This window comes from Eschrichtius robustus, chromosome 3 (assembly GCF_028021215.1).
Source record: "Eschrichtius robustus isolate mEscRob2 chromosome 3, mEscRob2.pri, whole genome shotgun sequence".
In the NCBI taxonomy this organism is placed as follows: domain Eukaryota; kingdom Metazoa; phylum Chordata; class Mammalia; order Artiodactyla; family Eschrichtiidae; genus Eschrichtius; species Eschrichtius robustus.
Window position 1 is genome coordinate 117100865 of NC_090826.1, and position 19565 is coordinate 117120429.

At 50.3% G+C, this 19565-nt stretch overlaps 2 protein-coding genes across 2 annotated transcripts in view; both read left to right on the top strand.

The window, feature by feature from the left end:
- The window catches only part of LOC137760690 (sodium/potassium-transporting ATPase subunit alpha-4-like), a 32873-nt gene extending 27464 nt beyond the window's left edge, over window positions 1-5409 (top strand). The window contains 4 exon segments of the mRNA XM_068537609.1: window positions 2467-2597; window positions 2691-2792; window positions 5007-5098; window positions 5381-5409. Of these exon segments, the coding sequence (XP_068393710.1) occupies window positions 2467-2597; window positions 2691-2792; window positions 5007-5098; window positions 5381-5409 (354 nt within the window).
- Window positions 5410-9378: 3969 nt separating this feature from the next.
- CASQ1 (calsequestrin 1) lies at window positions 9379-18454 on the top strand. The gene is made up of 11 exons (XM_068538307.1): window positions 9379-9657; window positions 11426-11510; window positions 12281-12381; window positions 12595-12706; window positions 13059-13132; window positions 13480-13610; window positions 14755-14800; window positions 15214-15268; window positions 15727-15827; window positions 16619-16693; window positions 17926-18454. Exons 1-11 carry the CDS (start codon window positions 9379-9381, stop codon window positions 18058-18060), a joined length of 1194 nt encoding a protein of 397 aa, XP_068394408.1. The 3' UTR covers window positions 18061-18454.
- Window positions 18455-19565: the final 1111 nt, after the last annotated feature.

The window sequence follows — 19565 nt, forward strand, 5'->3', positions numbered from 1 at the left end:
TGGTTTTCCAGGTTCTAATCATCATTGTCCCAGAAATGAGTGCTGGGTCCACTTTCTCCTGTTATGCTCTTTTTCCAAGGGTAGTCAAAGAGTATGATTTTAAATCTGAAAATGTATTTTCTTTGTATATCTCTTCCTTGTTCTTCTAAACTTTTTAAACTTAGAGGATGCGTCTCTGTATTAGTCATTCCTAACACCCAAAACGAATAAGGTCCAAACCGAAGCCCTCCAACCAACAATATTTGTTTAAGAATTTTAGTGAATATGCTTGTTTGCATCTGTGAACACTCCCATCCCAATTTCTAAGACAGTGGGAGATGTGACGCCAAGTTTTGCTAGAATCATAGGACCATAGAGTTCACACAGTCTACAGAGGATATTATGGTCTACTGGAAAGATTTAGTGCCTTGCTTAAAGTCCCGCAATGAATCTCTATAACAGTTGGACTAGAGATCTGGACTGATTCCTGCCCAGCACTTTCCCACTTCACCATGAGGTCTCCAAACCAAGCTAACTGCAGGCCTCTCAAAAGTATGTTAAAATCGGGGCTGTTGGAACATTGGCCCTCATACACAGTAGGCTTCCACTGTCTGAGCCTCATGAGGCCAACAGATGTCAATGTTCCCAGCTACCAACACTGCTCCAGGGTCCAAAGATGCCCAGAGTCCTCATTGCTATGTACCTTGTCAACATCTCCTCAGTCCTCAGATCAAGCCCCTTGTTAGTTTTATATCTTGATACCATCTCCCTGCTACCAAGATGAAGCTTGACACATGTTTATTTACAATAAATTAAAGATAATTAACTTGAATTAACGTCAAATTACATCAGCAACGTCTTGAGATATTGCAAAACGGGTTGAGAACAATTGCCCTGCGGAATAAATGCCATAAAGGCAAGGTCTCTGCCTCTTCCACTGCTGTAATCTTCAGATAATCGAATATGGAGCTGCCCACCCAGGGAGTACCCTACATACTGCTAGATAGCTCCTTATCTTCTAAATACCTCTAGCAGTAATTCCATTGATCACCATTCTTTCATTCATTCATTCAGCAAGTATTTGTTGAGCATCTTCTATGCACCAGGTACTGTTTTGTCCCTGGAATATAGTAGTGAACAAAAATGGCCAAGTTACTGCTCTCATGGAGCTTATATTCTAGTTAGGGGCACAGAGTGGGAGGGGAGAAAGATAATAGCCAAATATATAACATATTGGTTCCATGGATTTTAAATCCAAGTCCAAGAAGTGTTGGAATTGGGATACTAGTGTGGGTGAGATGGAAAGATAAAGACAGTGATCAGAGAGAAAAGAGGTGCTTGAAATTAAAATCACAGAAAAATTGTGGCTATTGGAAAAGACAATGTCTGGAGTTTAACCATGGAAGTAAGCAGCTGGGTGGGGAGTAGAGGATACAGTTGGAGGAGAAGATCAAGACTGTGAGACCATGGTACGGGAAGGATCATCAACATGTATATTTAAATCTCCAAAACCGAGGACAAAGTAGTTAGAGTGACGGTGAGTCAGGAGATAAAATTTTCAAGTGATGTTGGGAGTGGCTCAGTTTTGGTAGCTGGCTGCAGGGGATAGTGGTGGTATGATCTGATGCACAGAAATGTGCTGACAGGTCTCATTCTAAATTCAATGCTTGGCTCATCGATTTCCAGCCTTTGTTTTCTAATTGTTTAGGGCTCTATATTTCCCTCCAAGTACAACATTGACCACATCCCATGAGGTTCTGTCTGTACTATCTCATTATTGTTTAGTCCTACATATTTTCAAATTCTTTATTTGATCTACAAGTTATTTATAAACATGCTGTTTTATTTCTTTTTTAATGGGCTTTTTCTCCAGTCTAATTTAGACGCTCCTCTCCTGTGTTTCCATAGCCCTCTGTGATCTCCCTCTTGTAACCTACCTACTGTGCTGACATAGCATATTTATCTTCCCCACCGGACTCTAAGTTCCTCCTGTGTAAAATGTGAATGAAAGAATGAACACATGGATGAGTGAATGCCTCCCATCTGGTACCACTCTTCGGGTATCCCTTTCCCCTCTGCATGCAGATTCCCCTCTGGCCCCATCTTCCTTACCTATTTCTTCTGACCCTGTTTTCCGCCTGAAGTCCACCTTCTTCTCCTACACCACCCTTCTTCTTAGTAAATATTTATTGAGCCATAGTACCTGCCACTCACTGAACAAAGCATGGGGAGAGGAGACACAGAGATAAATAAGACAAGGTGCTTGCCCTTGAGGGGCTCTCAGTCAGGGAAGGCAAACATATAAACAACTCACAATTACAACATGGAAAGTGCTAAGACAGAGATACATGTGAAGGGCTGCAGGAATCTAAATAGGGGACCTATCTCAGCCTTGGGGTCCGGGGAGGCAGGAGAAGGAAGAAGGCTTTGAGGCATATTTGAATCCCTCCTGACACTGACGGCTCCCCTCTGCCCACCCTCCCCCAGACCTACGAGCAGCGCAAGGTGTTGGAGTTCACATGACAAACGGCCTTCTTTGTCAGCATCGTGGTTGTGCAGTGGGCTGACCTCATCATCTGCAAGACCCGCAGAAACTCTGTCTTCCAGCAGGGCATGACGTGAGCACCGCCCACTGGCCCCAACACTCTCCCAAACTGCACCCCTAACTCTCCCTCCTGACCCCCAACACACCCTTAAACATTTCCTCTCAGAAACAAGATCCTAATATTTGGGATCCTGGAGGAGACGTTCCTGGCTGCTTTTCTGTCCTACACTCCAGGCATGGACATGGCCCTGCGAATGTACCCACTCAAGTGAGTAAGGGGAGGGTTGCAAGGCGGGGCATCTCTGGGCACAGGGAGAGCACATGGGAGGAGGCGTGTTTGAGCGGGGAAGTCAAGAGGGGAGCAGGCCCCACTCAGTGATGTAGAGAGAACAGCCTGTGCTCCCACAAGCGCATCTTATCCAGGGAGGAATTAGGGACTGTACCAAGTGATCGCAACCCACTAGACATGCAAACTTAGCAGATTTGCCAGTGCTTAACAGAGTGGTACCTTTTCTTTGATAATGTGTGGTATAGCTGTCCCAGGCTACACATTGCTTGGAGCTGGTGTAATCATAAAACAGCCTAATCTATGCATGGCTAAATCTGCTGTACTTCTGCAAATCCGTTTTAATGTGCATATAGGTGGGTGGGCATACTGAAATTCTTATTGTCTGCTACCTTGTTTGGTTCAAGTCCCAAGTTTTTGTTTCTTTGTTTTTTACATTAGTATATGCTTGTGAAACTTTTCCATTTAACATTTTTATAAAGAAAAAAGCAAAACTCCCATTTCATTCCCACCCCTCCCCCACCCTGCATTGGTAACCTCTATTAATAATTTAGTGTGTGGTCTTCCAACTGATTTTCTATGTGCTTACACACTTTGCTCACCTTTCTGTCCCTTGCGGTGTTTTACACAATGCTTTGTATTCTGTAGCTTCTCAATTAATGTTTAATAAAAGACATCGGTACTGCCCTTAGATACCGACAATTCCAGGTTGGAATTTTGGCTGTACTGTATATTATTCTATGACCTTGGACAAGCTGGTAACCTCTCTGAGGCTCAGCTTCACCTGCAAAGTCTCGATAACACACACCTGGCAGATTGTTCTGATAATTACAGGTAGAAATGCATATAATACATGAAGCATGGCATTTGGGTCCTGGTGGGCACTTTGTTAATAGTAGCTCAGTTGTTGCTGCTATTAATGTCAACATGTAAATGATAGCAAACGTGGTTGAGCATTAACTGTGCTCCCAAGCACTCTTGTACATACCTTGACCATAAAACTCATCACCTAATACTGTGATTATTTATTTTGTGTGTTTATCTAACCTCTTTTCCCTGATTGCTTGAGCTTCTCGAGATCAAAGACCATCATGTCATCATTTTTATTGCCCCAGGACCTAGCACATACACAGAGTAGACATGATAACTGTTGTTGAATGAATGCATGACTGTATGTCTATAACTGTTTATATTGGTTGAGGGGTGTGTGTAATGAACCATGGCCTAGGCCTGCCCTGTCCAATATGGTAGCCACCATCCTTATACAACTATTGAGCTCTTGAAATATGGCTAGTGACACTGAGAAACTGAATTTATAATTTTAGTTAACTGAATGTTAAAAACTAAACCAGTGTCAAATATTTTTCAATTAAATACAACTTTATTGTTTTGGTTAGACTACATTTTCCTTTAACCACTGAAAATTTAGTGTCTGACTTGAGATACGCTGTCAGTGTAAAATGCTCACTGGATTTCGAGGACTCGGGATAAAAAGAAGAATGTAAAATAACTCATTAATTATGTTTATATTGATTACATGTTGAAACAATAATATTTTGGATATTTTGGGCTAAATAAAATATTAAAATTAATTGCACTTGTTTCTTTTTACTTATTTTCATGTGGCTACTAGAAAATATTAACTATCACATGTGGCTCACAGTATATTTCTATCGGACAATGCTGCTCTAAGCCATCTCTCTATCATCCAAGGGACAAATGTGGTCCTGATTCAACCCCTCCCCAGAGTCCATCTTCCTGGTCTATAGAGGAGATTCAGGAAGAAAAAGATTTCCCCATCTTTGCAATATGGAAGAGTGTATATATTCCCTGGCAAGATATACCCCACATCTAGTCTCAGACCCATCCTGCTTGGAGTTTGTGGGTGCAAGGTCTAGAGAACCCAGAAAGCAAAGGAAGTCTCCCTCAGCGACTCCACAAAAGCTGGTAGACAATCTCTGTGAACACCGCATGTCCCTCTAATATGGCATGTATCCCTTTCTGTTCTCACTGGCTTTTTATGCTCCTGTCTTGGGCCCCTCCGCCCTCACTCCCCAGGCTCTGACCTCCTCAAAGGTAGGGATCAACCTCCCACACAACAAACGAAACACTCGATTCCCGGGCGCTGTTCTCTGCACCTGCCTTTCACTGGCCCCTCTATCTCCCCTCCCGCCGACCAGCTTTTGCTCTCTTCAGGATAACCTGGTGGCTCTGTGCCACTCCTTACAGCGTCCTCATCTTTGTCTATGATGAAATCAGAAAACTCATCATCCGTCGTCATCCTGGCGGTGAGGGTCCCCTGCACCCCGGCCTGAGAGTTCGCCAGCCTCCTGACCAGCTCCCCTATTCCCCCTGGCTCCTCCAGGCCCACTGCCTTCTCCCCAGCTCACTGCCCAGCCTGTGCTGTGCCTGGACCCTGCCCTCTGGTCCTTGACCCCAGCACACTGCTCCTTCCAATCCTCAGGGCCCTGCCTTCCACCCTCAAGCCTCCCACCTTGTCCGGGCTCACCCTTCTGTTTTTCTCCCCTTGATGCCTTCCCCAGTTCACTCTGGTCTCTTCTCTTCCACAGGCTGGCTGGAGAAGGAGACCTACTACTAAACTCAACAGAGGAAGATCTTCACATGACATCAGGGTGTCCTGAGCGCCAGGTGGGGGAGGGTTGGGGTAATGAGTTTGGGAAAACATCTGAGAGTGCACATTAGTTGGGGCAGGGAGATGCCAGGAGGAAGAACCTTGGATGAGAGAGACAGATGATCCTAGGGCTGGGTTGAGGGCACCATGGATAGGAGATGTGGTGGGTTAAGGGGAGCCCTGCCTGCATCTGACTGGAGCCCAGCAGGGGGCTCAGTAGCCAGTCAAGAGAGTAAATGTTTGCAACAGCCCTTAGCTCCTGGATGTGTCGCATCTGATTTTCGGAGAATGGGGATTACTGTGACGCTCTCTCCCTAGATCTTCATGGGAGCCAGGCAGGGGAAGTCTTTCAGGGACCAGAGTCGAGGCTGGGAAGGGATCAGAATCAAGCATCCTTGCCCCTTGAGGGCTACCCCCTCAAAGTCACTCTCCAACCCGACAGAGAGCAAGGACAGGACAAGTCCTGGGATCAGAGAAACAGAGGAGGTGAGAGAGGAGCAGGGGAGCCACACCTTACAGAGGGGCCACAGCACCCACTCAGTTCCTCAGATCAACTTGCAGACTCATAGACTTTTTGTGCTAGACCTTATTTCATCATGAAGAACCTGAGGTCCAGAGAGGTTAAATGACTTGGAAGGGGCCACGTGGTGAGTGGTGAAAGTCGGGCCGCTGCCCCGCCTCTGAGGAAGGGATTGGTGTTCCCGTAGCCCCAGTCATTAGGGCATCTCGACCCCATCCCAGCCCTCAGCTGTTTTCTCTGGCGTAACCTTGAAACAGAGGCTGGAACAACGTTGAATGGATCCCTGTAGCCTTTACTCTAGGCAAAGCACCCGCCCCCTCATGCCCCAGCTCCACACAGGTGATGGATGATCCCCAAAGCCTGGCCTCCGAGCCTGGGCCCAGCACTTGCTGCGTCTCCCGCAGGTGAGGAGTCCCCGGGAGCCTTTCTCTCCTGCCCACCCTTGGCGGCAGCTCTTCCTTCCTCTTCACCCACTCGCTGGCTTTTGCTCTGTGAGCTGGTCCACTTTACCCTGTAGATCGGTTCACTCTCAGGCTTCTTTTAGAGGAGAGGGCTGGCTGTGCCGAACAGCATACAGAGAGAGAGAAATGCTGAGAAAAGCTGGTGGAAATCGTAGACTGTCACCAAAAACAAAGCACATGTGTTAAGTGACTGCACATTCTGTCTGGCGGTAGACAAAGGCCTTACTCACACCATCCATTAATCCATACAACAAATACATTCTTACCACCCCGCCCGGTTTTATAGATGAGGAAACCAAGTTCTGTCTGACTGCAGAACTTGTGCCCTCAACCACTTTTCAGGCTAGTCTTACGATGAAGGCTGGGCCAAAAATATACAAATGCAAAAGAAAAAAAATATAGGTTAGTGATAGAGGAAGGGCCGTGGGCGAGTCTGGAGGATGACAGGCCATGAACTAGCAAAGGGAAGGCTGTCGTAAGGTACACCAGCCACTGTCCCCCTACATCGGGCCCTCCTAGACGTCTCTCTCCCACCTGCTCCCCTCCCTCCTCCAACACAAGGTCTCCTAGGGACAGGGCTATATCAGTCTGGGGTCCTTCCCCGATGCTGACAGGGCTAAACCAACCCTGGAAGACGGAGGGGCCAGGGTGTGTGTGAGTGAGGTGGGGAGGGGGAGAATGGTGGGGCCAGCTCCTCAAGTTTCAGTAGCAGGAGCTTTGGGTGTCTGGTGGGTTAAAAATACAGAGGCCCCAACTTAGGGTCATTTGATATCGGTGGCTGAGACTGAAGGCAGGGGCCTAGAGGGAAGGATTTGAATAGAAGTATAGAGCAAAGTATGGGAGAGGAGGACAGGGAGGAGGGGAGGGGTGCAGCTGCTGGAAAGGATCCGGGTGGCTCTGGAGAGCCAGGGCCAAGGAGAGGGAGCAGGATGGGATGAAACAGCCCGGTAGCTGCAGAAGAGGAGAGGGAATGGAGCAGGCCTGGGTCACCATTTCGTCCCATCTCACACCCTGGGGGTACAAAAGGTCAGATTCAGGATGGAACGAGTCTAAGGTCCCAATGTCTCTGTCCCAGTGTTCCCCCCTCCTCCAGAGTGCAGCAGAAGGAGTAGCTGGGGCTGGACGTCATCTAGGTCATATATGTCTGGGTGGGTCCACCTGTCTATCCTGCTGTCTTTGCTCTGGTCATGGGGCTGTGGGCATGTTGGTCGCTCTCTTGAGATGGGTTCTGAGGTCTCTCCAGCTCCAGCATGCCCTGCCTAGCTACCTCTGGCCTCTCCTGTGCCAATGACAGCTGTCTCTCTTGGACCCACTCCTGCCACGTTCTTGAGATTTTCCCTGGCCTTCCTTGCTTAGCCGTTTAAGGTCCGCCCTGTGGGAGTGCGGAAAGGTCATTCCTCTAACATAACTTCATGGTGCAAAACACCCGCTGTGCCTCCAACATCGGAGACACCTCAGGGTGGGCATGGGGGCTTCTGACTCTGATCTAGCCTCTCTCTGGTCTCCCTCGTGCCTCAGCTTACCTGTGCATGAGCCCTGGAAGGCCGTGAAGAGGGTCCTTGAAGGTACCCAGAGCTGAGCCCATCCACTCCGCCCTCAGCCCCAAGCTGGGATCCAGGAAGTTAGAGCCCCTCCGCACCAGCTCTGCTTTGGCTCTCAGTGCACAGAATTAAGCAGCATCCTTGGTTCAGGGCACAGGGCCCCATCTCTTCATGTTTCCCAGTGTTAATTTTTTCCCCTACCGTTGATACCTGATCCTTTTTGTCTCGTCAAAGACGTAGGAATGAATAGTCACAATGCGCTCTCCTTGGAATCATTCAGCCAGGGGAATCCTCCTTCCCACTGTGCCCCAGAAAACCAGTCCCATAGGATCAGAGTAGAGAGTACAAGCAGGAGGCAGCAGCCGAACGACTTTGTCCTTCTCCTCTCCGGTCTGTGGGCAGAGAAGCCCCAGATGCGCATCTCCAAGGATGGATGTGGGCCAGCACTTCACGCCCCACGCCCCGTCCTTCCTCTGCATACTCCAGTTAGGAGTGTTGAGTGAAGCAAAGGAAACTGGCTGGAGCTGAGCCAGGGCGCCAGTCCTGGACTCGGCTCCATCTTTTATTCAGAGAATGACCTCATCCTTGGTCTTGGTTCTTTAAAGGGAAGTGCAGGGGGTCTCTTTCCTGCAGCCTGGATTGCATTTGTACTCCCCCCCGACTTCCTCCACAGGATCAAAGAAACAGCCTTGACCTAGAGGAGAGTCCCAGGTTTTAGGACTTAGAGGCAATACCACATTTGCCCCCCTTTTTACAAATGGACTACAAATTTAACCTCTGACCCAGAATACCTCCTCCTCTGCAGCCCCATTTCCCTCTCTCTGAGTACCCTTGCCCTCCCTCAACTCTCCCTAATTACCCCCAAACCTCCCCTCCCCCAGACCCAGCTTCATTTACCTCCGACTCATCTGGTCTTATTTTTAGCTCCAGCTTTTTCCTTTCTTAATATGGCGATGAGCTCCTAGGCCGGTGTGGGGACAGGGGCCGAGGAGCCCTGGACATTGGGGGGGAAGGGGAGGGGGGAGGCTCTGGGAGCCTGGGTGAGAGGTGTTGGAGGTAGGAGGATCCCGGCCCTCACGGGGCCATCCTGGCCTCAGAAGGTTATCCATCTCTCCTGCCAATCCTGGAGACATATTTAGACAGGACCAAGTGGGGGCCAAGGGGTGTCAACCTCAAGGGCAGCTCCGGTTGCCTCCCCGCCCCCTGCTCCTATTCCTCCTCCTGACCCTTTTTCTCTTGGCTCTGTCGGCAGTTTCTCCAGGACCTAGCAGTGTCCTCTGTCCACTGCTCTGGGCCGTTCCCCACCCCACCCCCACTGTGAGCCCCTAACTCAGGATTTGGGACCCAGGGGCCCCTCCCTACCCCAGCTAACCTCTTCTGGACCAGGAGAGCCGACCCAGATCCCACTACCTCCATGAGTGCTGCAGACAGGATGGGGGCCAGAGCTGTGCCCGGCCTGCGGCTGGCACTGCTGTTACTGCTGGTGCTAGGGACACCCAAGTCAGGGGTGCAGGGGGAGGACGGGCTGGACTTCCCCGAGTATGATGGTGTGGACCGTGTGGTCAATGTCAACGCAAAGAACTACAAGAATGTGTTCAAGAAGTACGAGGTGCTGGCACTGCTCTACCACGAACACCCCGAGGAGGACAAGGCCTCACAAAGACAGTTTGAGATGGAGGAGCTGATCCTGGAGGTGAGTGGCGGGGTCTGCAGGCCTGCAGAACAGCCCAGTCCCTCTCTGTACCCCCCTATCCTGCAACTCCATGTAGATCTTTAAGAATGGGATCTGGGCGTGAGGGGCAGGGCAGCAGGACCCTGTCTCGACCAACAGGACCAACAGGACCCAAGTGGCATATGACCTTAGCCAGAAGAGAAACAGAGATTCAGGAACCCCCAAAGTACCACCGTAGTCAGGCAATTTTAGGAGGGAGGGGGTGCTGCAGGGGGAATCTCTCCTCCATGCTAGAGGAGGGTGGTAGTACTAGGTTTGGCTAGGACTGGGGTGACCTTGGAAGGGTGACAAAAAAGGAAAAGAGAGGTTCTTCAGGGGAAGGTGAAGAACTGCAGTACACCCCCAAATCTACTTTCCTAACCAAAACGTACCCTCTCTCCATACACTTTAGGGGCTGCACCCCAAAGAGGTCCAAACTGAGTATAAATTTAAATGTTATTGACATTTTACTTGCAAGTCATCGATTTAATGGCTAAAGGTTTAATAGAGCCCACCGTGCCTCCCACTGGCCTCTCAGATCAAGCTGGGCACCCCGATTGGAAAATTCCTGTGTTTGGAGGAGGCTTCACCATGCCTTCCCCAATTTGTCTTTGTGGGAAGATTCTCCTCACCCCCAAGCTGACCTCGGGCGCAAAGGAGAGAGAGAGCCTATTGTTACAAGAAAAAAGCCCATGTTTGGAGATGACTGGAAAATGTGGTCACACAGCCCTCCAGGAGCCGGGATGTGTTGGAGTTTCCTTGTCCAAGCTGCTGCAGCCCCTCCTCTAGTATGGCAGGACAGAGAGGCCCCAGCTTGCCCAGAGCTTGGAGTATTTCAGGGCAAGACACCAGGACTGTAGGCTCTCATTTCTGTGTGCCCCTGCCGGGTGCTGGAACCCGCCGCCTGATTAATGAGCTGAGTATTTTTATCCTGAGTGCTCAGCATCTCTGGCCATCCACCTGTCCCAACCTCCTGAGAATCCGAGCGCCCCGAGCCTGTGTTAGATGGGGTAAAGCTGCAAACCATGCCCAAGGCAGAGTGCATCAGGGTTGAGAGCCCCGCTGGGAGACCCATGAGGACAGGGACCTAGGGTGTGACTCTCCATAGCCTAAGGACAGCTTGAAGTAGAGAGTGAAAGGGAAAGTCCCACCCCATTGAGGAAGACCGGGCCTATTTCATCTCTAATCTCTTTGTCAGTCTCTCTGCCTCTGAGGGTGACCAGTGGTGGCCACGGTGACCTCTACTCTCAGCTCTCCAGCTCTCCCTGCTCCTCAGCAACATGAACAGAGCCCCACGCCCCCCACCCTCTTGCCCTTCAAAATTCTCCCCATTGGGACTCACTCAGAAGAACCCCAGGGACGTGTAACATCACCCCCACACTGAGCGTGGTCTTTGATCAGTATGGAGTACAGGGCTCAGCTCCAAAGGAGGAAAGAGCCTCAGTCATCCTGAAGCTAGACCCCTCAGCATCCCTAAGGAACCTGGAAGTACATGCACAGTGCCTTAAAGTTCAACATAATAAGCACATTGTAAATGAGCAATAGGTGTTCAGGAATTAAAATTGGACCACAGACCAAAAGGGTGGAGGGGGGCGTGGCAGGGAAAGTGGAGATATCCTGCATCCTAGCACAGTGTCAAGGTTAACTCATATTCCCTGCATCCCAAATGACCCAGCTCGAAAGCATGAGATCGGGAATAGTGGTTACTAAGAATTCCAGAGGCTGATTTTAACCCTAACTCTCCCTTCAGTTAGCAGCCCAAGTCCTAGAAGACAAGGGTGTTGGCTTCGGGATGGTGGACTCTGAGAAGGACACGGTTGTAGCCAAGAAACTAGGTAAGGAAGGGGTGGGAGGAGCAGGGAGGGGAAGGTGACAGGTGAGAAAATACTGAAATTTGGAGGGTTATGGCTGGGGGTTCCAGCCTCTCCTTTATTCCTTATAGAGACCCATGCTCAAATCCCAGAAAGAGGTGAAGGTGGCCTTCTTTATACCTACCTAAAAAACGGGGCTAGGTTCTGGAGGAAAGGGGGAATCAGGGAACACAAGTGGGGCTGGAGAGACCTCTGCAAACTCCTCTTCCAACCCCTCCCCCTCCAGCGCCGGGGGCTGGGTGTTACAGCACCAGCCACCAGGGGGCAGCACAGGCCTGAGACTGGACTCCGGATGTGGATGGGGGAGGGGTGGCCAGTAATGAAGTCATCTGGTCAGTAATAGCTGAAGGTTAAAGGGCTGGACTGGGAATCAGCAACTAGAGTCCTCAGAGGAGGTAACAGGAAGATCTGTCTCTGGTTATGGCAGGCAGAGAAAGGGGGGAGACATCTTGCTAGGACCTATATCTCCCTGCGTCCTCCCCTAGCATCCCCACCTGACCCCAGCTTCCCCCTGGAGAGCCCCTGGGGCCAGACTAGCCACCTAGGCTAAATCCAGGGGCACAGACACCGGGGATGTAGGGGCTGAGAGGCAGTGGAGGTGAGCAGGGCCAGGGCCAGGGGAGGTGAAGGATGTGGGGTCTAGTGGGATTATGAAATGGGCTGCAACCCTGGATTTGGACCCTTGGACCTGTGGGAAGGTTGCAATCATGGCACACCTCTGGCTCACTCCCTAGGACTAACTGAAGAGGACAGCATTTACGTATTCAAGGAAGATGAAGTCATTGAGTATGATGGCGAGTTCTCTGCTGACACCCTGGTGGAGTTTCTGCTTGATGTGAGGACTCCGCTGGACCTAGTGGCCTTGCTTTAAGACCTCACGCCCTTCCGACCAACTGCAGCCTCACACACACACACACACACACACACACAGGCAACAGAGAGCCCCTTCCTCCCCATTTCCCAGCCCTCTTTTCCCTGATCCCTCTCCTTGCCTCTACCACTGAGTTCAGAAACTCACTCTCTTCCTTCAATGTCCTTGCTCTTCCAGGTCCTAGAGGACCCTGTGGAATTTATTGAGGGTGAACGAGAGCTGCAGGCGTTTGAGAATATCGAAGATGAGAACAAACTCATCGGCTACTTCAAGAGCAAAGACTCAGAGCGTGGGTAACCCTCAGACTCCACTGTCCCCTCCGCTGGTCCCCCACTTCACCTGTCCTCCTACCTCCCCACTTCACCCACTGGCTCAGCATCCCTACCTCCTCACTCCTCTTGCCATGGTGGGTCCATCGACTGCTCTGATCTCCCTGCACTCTGCGGGTTTCACAGACAGGCACCAAGGCATTCCCCTTCCCCCCAGCCCACCACTGTATGTAACCACTCTCAGAGGACTAGAGGGGGTGAGTCTCAGAATGAACCCCACCTGCCAAAGAAGAATTGGGGAGAGACAGAGGGGGGATGGTTCCCTGGAAGACCCTGGTTCCCCCAGAGACTGACGCTGCATTCCCCCCTCAGATTACAAAGCCTACGAGGACGCAGCGGAGGAGTTTCATCCCTACATCCCCTTCTTCGCCACCTTCGACAGCAAGGTTCTCCTCCCTGCTGCTGCATTGGGTCTCCCTCACTCCCCTCAGCTGCCCTCCAGCCCCCTCTCCCAGAATCGATGGGGGACCTCCTCCCTCCCTACACACCAGTAGTCCCCAACCCCACCCCACCTCGGGCCTCCCCCACCCCACAGATTTTAAATTATCTAACCCACCCCTCTCTCATCTTCAACCAAAGTCCAGAGAAGTTAAGACACGTGTCCAGTGTCACAGAGGCAGTGACGAGGGCCCAGGTTGTCTCACTCCCTGTCTGACATCTGCTCCCCCATAATACTTCTTCCCACCATGACCCCGTGTCCCCTGCCCCACTCCCCCATCCCCTCCCCCAAAAGGTGGCAAAGAAGCTGACCCTGAAGCTGAACGAGATCGATTTCTACGAGGCCTTCATGGACGAGCCTGTGACCATCCCGGACAAGCCCAATAGTGAAGAGGAGATTGTCAGCTTCGTGGAGGGGCACAGGAGGTGGGGGGCAGGGGCAACCCTCTGGGCAGGGTAGGCGCCTCCCCAGGCTAGAACACATGTCTGCGAGATGGGCTAGGGGAATCTCAGCCAACCAGGAGGCTGGTCTCTCCTAGAGATGAACACACTTCTGGTATCAGTTCTTATTGATATACTGACCATTTTGCACAATATTTTGCACCCCAGCACTTAGCCCAGAGCCTGGAGCACATAGAATGTGTTCCATCAATGTGTACGGTTCATTGTGATGTGGACTGAGACCAGTGTTGAGTGCCTGTGGTCTGCCAGGAACTCCGAGGTGCTATCTCTCTTATTATATTTAATCCTTTTAACAGCCTCAGTTAAAAAGAGCCCACGAGTAGTGTCAGAACTGGATTCTAATCCAGATCCGGCCTGTCTTCTTTCTCATACATTACCTACACCAGTGGTTCTCAACAGGGGTGGAGGGAGTGGCGACGTAGGGGGAGGATTTTGTCTTCCGGCGGATATTTGGCAATGGCTGGAGACATTTTTGGTTGGAGAGAGAGCTACTGGTATTTAGTGGGTAGAGGCCAGGGGTGCTGCTAAATATCCTACAGTGCACAGGACAGCCCTCCCACAATGAGGAATTACCTGGCCCCAAATGTCAGTAGTGCTGAGGTTGAGAAACCCTGCCCTATGCTCACACATAATTCTCTTCCTTCACAGTACTCCACAACTGGAAATACCCATTCATCAGTGTAAACACTACTTCTCTCACTCTCTCCCGCTAGATTATGGTCTGCTTCATCAGGACAGGAGTATGTCTGCCTTGTCCAACTCTGTCTACACAGCACCTAGCACAGCGCTTAGATCATCTCCAATGCTCAGTGTTACTGAATGAATGAGTGAATGAAAGAATGAATGAATGAACACCCAGATGTCCAGTTCTTTCTCCCGAAAGTCTCTCTTCCAGTCCCCTTGCCCACGCTCCTCTCTCCTACCTGCTTTAACCATGCAATTATCTGGGCCTGGTGCCCAGAGCTTAGACTTTGCCAGATGGCTTTGTTCAGGGCTGCAAGCTGTCTATGCCCTAGGCATGACCCTGTGGCAGCCTCTGCTATGGGGACCCTCTGAAGCCACGGGTGTCCTTCTTGCCCACTGAGTAGTGACTTTCTTTCTCTTCTAGATCAACCCTGAGGAAACTGAAGCCTGAGAGTATGTATGAGACCTGGGTGAGTGCCCTGGATGGGGCCCAGGCCCTTGCAGGAGCATGGGAAAACTCAAGTCCCAGAAACACCCAACCCTGCTGCTCCTCATGTCTTGCTTATAGGAAAGACAGTGCACCAGCAAAGGTGGAGGGTTTCTGTTCTGAAGAACGTGTCAGGAGTTGGGGGACACACATAACTTGATGACGATGACAAGGGAGGAGCTCTAAGCTCTGGGGCTGAAGGGTTTGCCAGCGGAGGTGTGCGGACCCTGGAGTGAAGGGGGCAGTGTACTTGGAAAAGGGTCACCACCACAAGAATACACCCACTCCAGAAGCTGGATTTCCACAAAAGTTAGGTCCAAGGAAGATCTAGGGCCTGTTCTGGGCTCTCTAACTTCAGTGAGTATAGCTAAGGTCTCCCCTCCCTGCCCCCCACAGGAGGACGATCTGGATGGAATCCATATTGTGGCCTTTGCAGAGGAAGCTGATCCTGGTGAGGGAGGAATACTGGATTGGATTTGGGGCAGGGGCGGGGGCACTGGTGAGAGAGGGAGATGGGGTATTTATCAGAGCATAGGCCTTTTTATTTATTTATTTATTTATTTGGTTGTGCTGGGTCCTAGTTGTGGCAGGCGGGCTCCTTAGTTGCAGCACATGGGCTCCTTAGCTGTGGTATGCGAACTCTTAGTTGTGGCATGCATGTGGGATCTAGTTCCCCGACCAGGGATCGAACCCGGGCCCCCTGCATTGGGAGCGTGGAGTCTTAACCACTGCGCCACTAGGGAAGTCCCCAGAGCATAGGCTTTTAACACATAAGATGGGTTTTTTTAGAGCACAGTTTACAAGCAGCCTGGGGCTAGACATGCGGAGTTGTGGGAGGCGGGAAAAGAGAGCTGGACTCCTGTTTCCTCTGTGCCCCACCGTGCATTTATCACCTGTGTTCCCTCCAAGATGGCTATGAGTTCTTAGAGATTCTCAAGTCTGTGGCCCAAGATAACACTGAAAACCCTGACCTGAGCATCATCTGGATTGACCCTGATGACTTCCCCCTGGTAAGAGATATCACTCAGGCACTGCTATCCGAGGCAGGGCACATCCCAGTGGGGAGCCTGTTTCAGAGCTCCTATCCCCATCTCCTAGTGAAGGAGCCTGTCGCATGCCCAGGGGCACTGAGCGCATCCTGAGAAAGGGGACACAGGATGATGGGAAGTGTGGGAACAACAGGATTCCCAGAGCAGAGGCTGAGCAGATAGCTCATGTGCCCAGGGCTGGCTCCTTCTAGAGAAATCCAGAGTTTGGGGGAGCAGAAGGGCACATTAACCCTGCATGTGGGTGTCCACAATCACAGAATCAAAGCACAGAGATTCCATGTCTCAGGGCACGGCTCTGTTCCCAGCTGAATCCCCAACACCTAACACTCTTCGTTGAAAGAGGAACTAGATGAACAAACAGAAATGTGAGGACCACTGGCAATTACAGAGTATAACTACCTTAGTTTAGAGATATAGAAACTGAGGTCCAGGGAGAAGTGATTGCCCAAAGTCACAAGGCCAATCAGTAGCAGATCCAGGATCAGAATAAGGTTTCCTATCAAGTTTTCCTCGGAAAGGAGGGACCAATGTCCCCAGCTGACCCTCTTGATAACTTTCCTTTGGGGATATCTACTCTTTAACTGCTTAGTTCTACCCATTCCCTTCAGGCACTATAGCTGGACCTATCCACCAATCTACCGTGGGTTCAGTGTCCTTCCTCTACCCCTGGCTGACCCGCACACTCACACGCACCCTGCTGGACTCAGGTGTTCCTAGCCTCCATTAAGTTGCTATTTGTGGTCTCTCCACAGCTGGTTCCATACTGGGAGAAGACGTTTAACATCGACCTGTCAGCCCCACAAATAGGAGTCGTCAATGTTACTGATGTGAGTTTCCTTCCCTCATCCCCGTTTGACCCCCAACTCTCCTTCCCAACATAGCTAGTCCTCCTCTGCTCTGCTAACTAGGAATTGAGCCCTCCCCAGAGGAATTAGACATGCCCCGTCTAATGGCTGGAAAGAGGGAGAGATTCCTGCCCTGAACACACCCCTGCCTCTACCTGTTGGAACTGGCTGCTCGTCCTTCAAAGCCCAGTTCAAATCCTCTCTTCTCCATGAAGTCTTTCCAGATCTCCCATTTGGAATTGTTCCCTCCTTGGCACTCCCAGAGCCCATTTGGCATTGAGAACATGACTTTTATATGGCTATTTATGTATCATGTCTGTCTCTTCCAGTAGACTTTGAGCTTTTTGAGGGCAGAAATCTTCTCATTCACACACAGATAGATGCTTCAAAAATATTTGTTGAGTTGAATTGAATAAGTCACAGCCTGCTTTCATATAATTCTCAGTCTAACTGAGGAGGTAGGTATTCCGTTAACTACCAGGCCAAATCTGATAAACTCTATAATAGAGATACAAATAAAACACCAGGAAGGCACAGAAATCAAAGTGACTTCTGCTTGAGAATCAGAGAGGGTTTAAAAGGAGTAGAGTTTAAAGTGGAGAGTGTTGTAAATCAACTATACCTCAATTTTAAAATATAAAAAATTAATTAAATCTAAACAATTAAAAACATTAAAACACACTGGAGATTGTACCGTGTGTAAGAGCTCTACAAGTGAAAATTATATGAGTCATTTCCAAACTGATGGAAAAGTTAGTGCAAAAGGTCAAAAAGTAGGAAAATGAATATCAGATTTGGGAAAAGGCAAGTCGTTTCTGATGGCTTGAGAGTCTAGAAATCTCTGAGGATGGTGCTAGAAAAGCAGGTATTGGAAAGTCTTGAATGCTAAAGAGTTGCTGACTTTATTCTCCAGGCCATGAAGAGCCACCAGTGGTTTTGCATTAAGGGCATGATAGAGAGGTCTGTTTTAGGAAGCTCAGCATGGCAAGAGCTTGTAAGAAAGACTGAAGGGAGAAGGTCTATTTGCTGATCCAGCAATTCTTTCTACTCCCACTGTCACTATTCCAACCTAGACCCCCACCTGGACAGTTTTCCTGCCCCGCTGACAGATGAAGAGAAGGGACAGAGGATGTACAGAGTCCAGTGAGTGGGAGGACAGGTCTAAAGACCTGAATCGGGCTTAGTTCTGATCCCTCGTCTGTGCCATGTCCTAGGCGGACAGCATATGGATGGACATGGATGATGAAGAGGACCTGCCTTCTGCTGAGGAGCTGGAGGACTGGCTGGAGGATGTACTGGAGGGCGAGATCAACACAGAGGATGATGATGACGATGATGACGATGACTAGTTGCCGTGGCAGCCATCTCCTAGCCCCACCTGCTCTCCTCCTGCTCCCTCCTCCTTCCCTGTCCTTCCCTGAGCTCCTCCAGGGACACTAGGTCATTCTCTGACATGGGGCCCATTGGGGTCTATATGCTGGGTGCTGAGATTCAAGGAGCTACTTTTCCCTACACACCAGCCCAGCTATCTCATCTGACTTCTGTTTCCTGTCCCACCATGCCCCTGTATCGATTATTTGTTTCTTCCATCACTCCCTACATGCTTTCTTGTGACTTCCCTCTTGCCGTATCTATGGGCCCCCATCTCTCTTCTGCTCCCTCCACCTGAGCACACTCTTCCCCCACTCTCTCAAGTCCTCTACCCTTCTGACTGTCCTATCCCTGGCCAGGGGGACGGGAGGGTACTGTGTTTGGGGCTATATCTTAGCAATCTCTTGTTAATGTACTTGGGTCAAATGAGAGACCTCAATAAAGGATCTGGGGCAACAGGAGCAAGTGTCTGCTGATGAGGTCTCACCCCTATGGCAGGAGGGAGGCAGCCAGAGGATGGGGGATTTAAGGGGTGGGTACCTCGTTAGGGGACTGTGATAGCAGGGGGGTGGGGCTCCTCCCTCCAGGCAGTTATCCCAGAGAAGCTTGGATTATTTATCTGCTGCAAGTCAAAAAGGCTTTTCTGAACACATGGTGTTTGTCCAGCACCACTGTCAGGCTTTGGGAGAACAGAGAGTGCTGGGCCTGTCCCTGCTCTCAAGCTGATTAGCCTCACTGGGAAGTCAAGACAAGCACACTAAAGAACTGAAGAAAAATACAAAGCAATATATAATTAAGTGATTATGTGCTGCTTGATAGCACCCTCCCTTGCAGCTCTTATTTGAACGGCAAGACTGAGCCCAAAAAACACTTCCTCGGTGCGGCCTTCCCAGAGGTGGCCCCTCCTGCAGCTCCCTCCTCTGGGCTCCCACTGCACTCTCTCTGTCCACCTCTATTCTAGTACTAGCTCTTCATTTACATGTCTGTCTTCCCCACCAGACTGTGAGCCCCTTGAAGGCAGGACCCCAGGCTTTTTCTCTGTGTCCACAGGGCTTGGCACACCAAAAGTAGTCCCTAATAAATGTTTGTTAAAAGAAGGAACAAATGAATAGAATGGCCTCAGGAGAGAGAGATGAGAGTGGGCTTTGATGGCTTCATAAAGGAAGTGAGCATTTTCTAGGCCTTAAATGAATAGTGGGATTTGATTAGGGCAAAGGAATTGGGGAGGAGACATTTCAAGTGGTGAAAACATCAAAAGCACTGCCAGAATGCATGTGCCATGTTAGGGCACAGAGGAGACCAAAGAGACAAGAAGAGAGGTTCAAGTGGTGGCCACGAGGTTGGGTGGGCATCCGGGGCTAGGTCGCAGAGGTGTTTGGATTTAGTCCTGTGAGCTGGGGAGGAAGGGCAACGTTTAATCTGGCAGTGATGAGCAGGATGGATAGAGGGAAGGAAGCTGATGGAGATACCAGAGGCAGGGAGT

Bases quoted from the DNA above. Each gene is read 5' to 3' on its own strand.
- CASQ1 (XM_068538307.1), top strand. From the start codon at position 9,379: ATGAGTGCTGCAGACAGGATGGGGGCCAGAGCTGTGCCCGGCCTGCGG. The intron at 11,511-12,280 runs GTAAGGAAGGGG...CTCACTCCCTAG, and splicing joins GGTTGTAGCCAAGAAACTAG to GACTAACTGAAGAGGACAGC. The intron at 14,801-15,213 runs GTGAGTGCCCTG...TGCCCCCCACAG, and splicing joins AGAGTATGTATGAGACCTGG to GAGGACGATCTGGATGGAAT.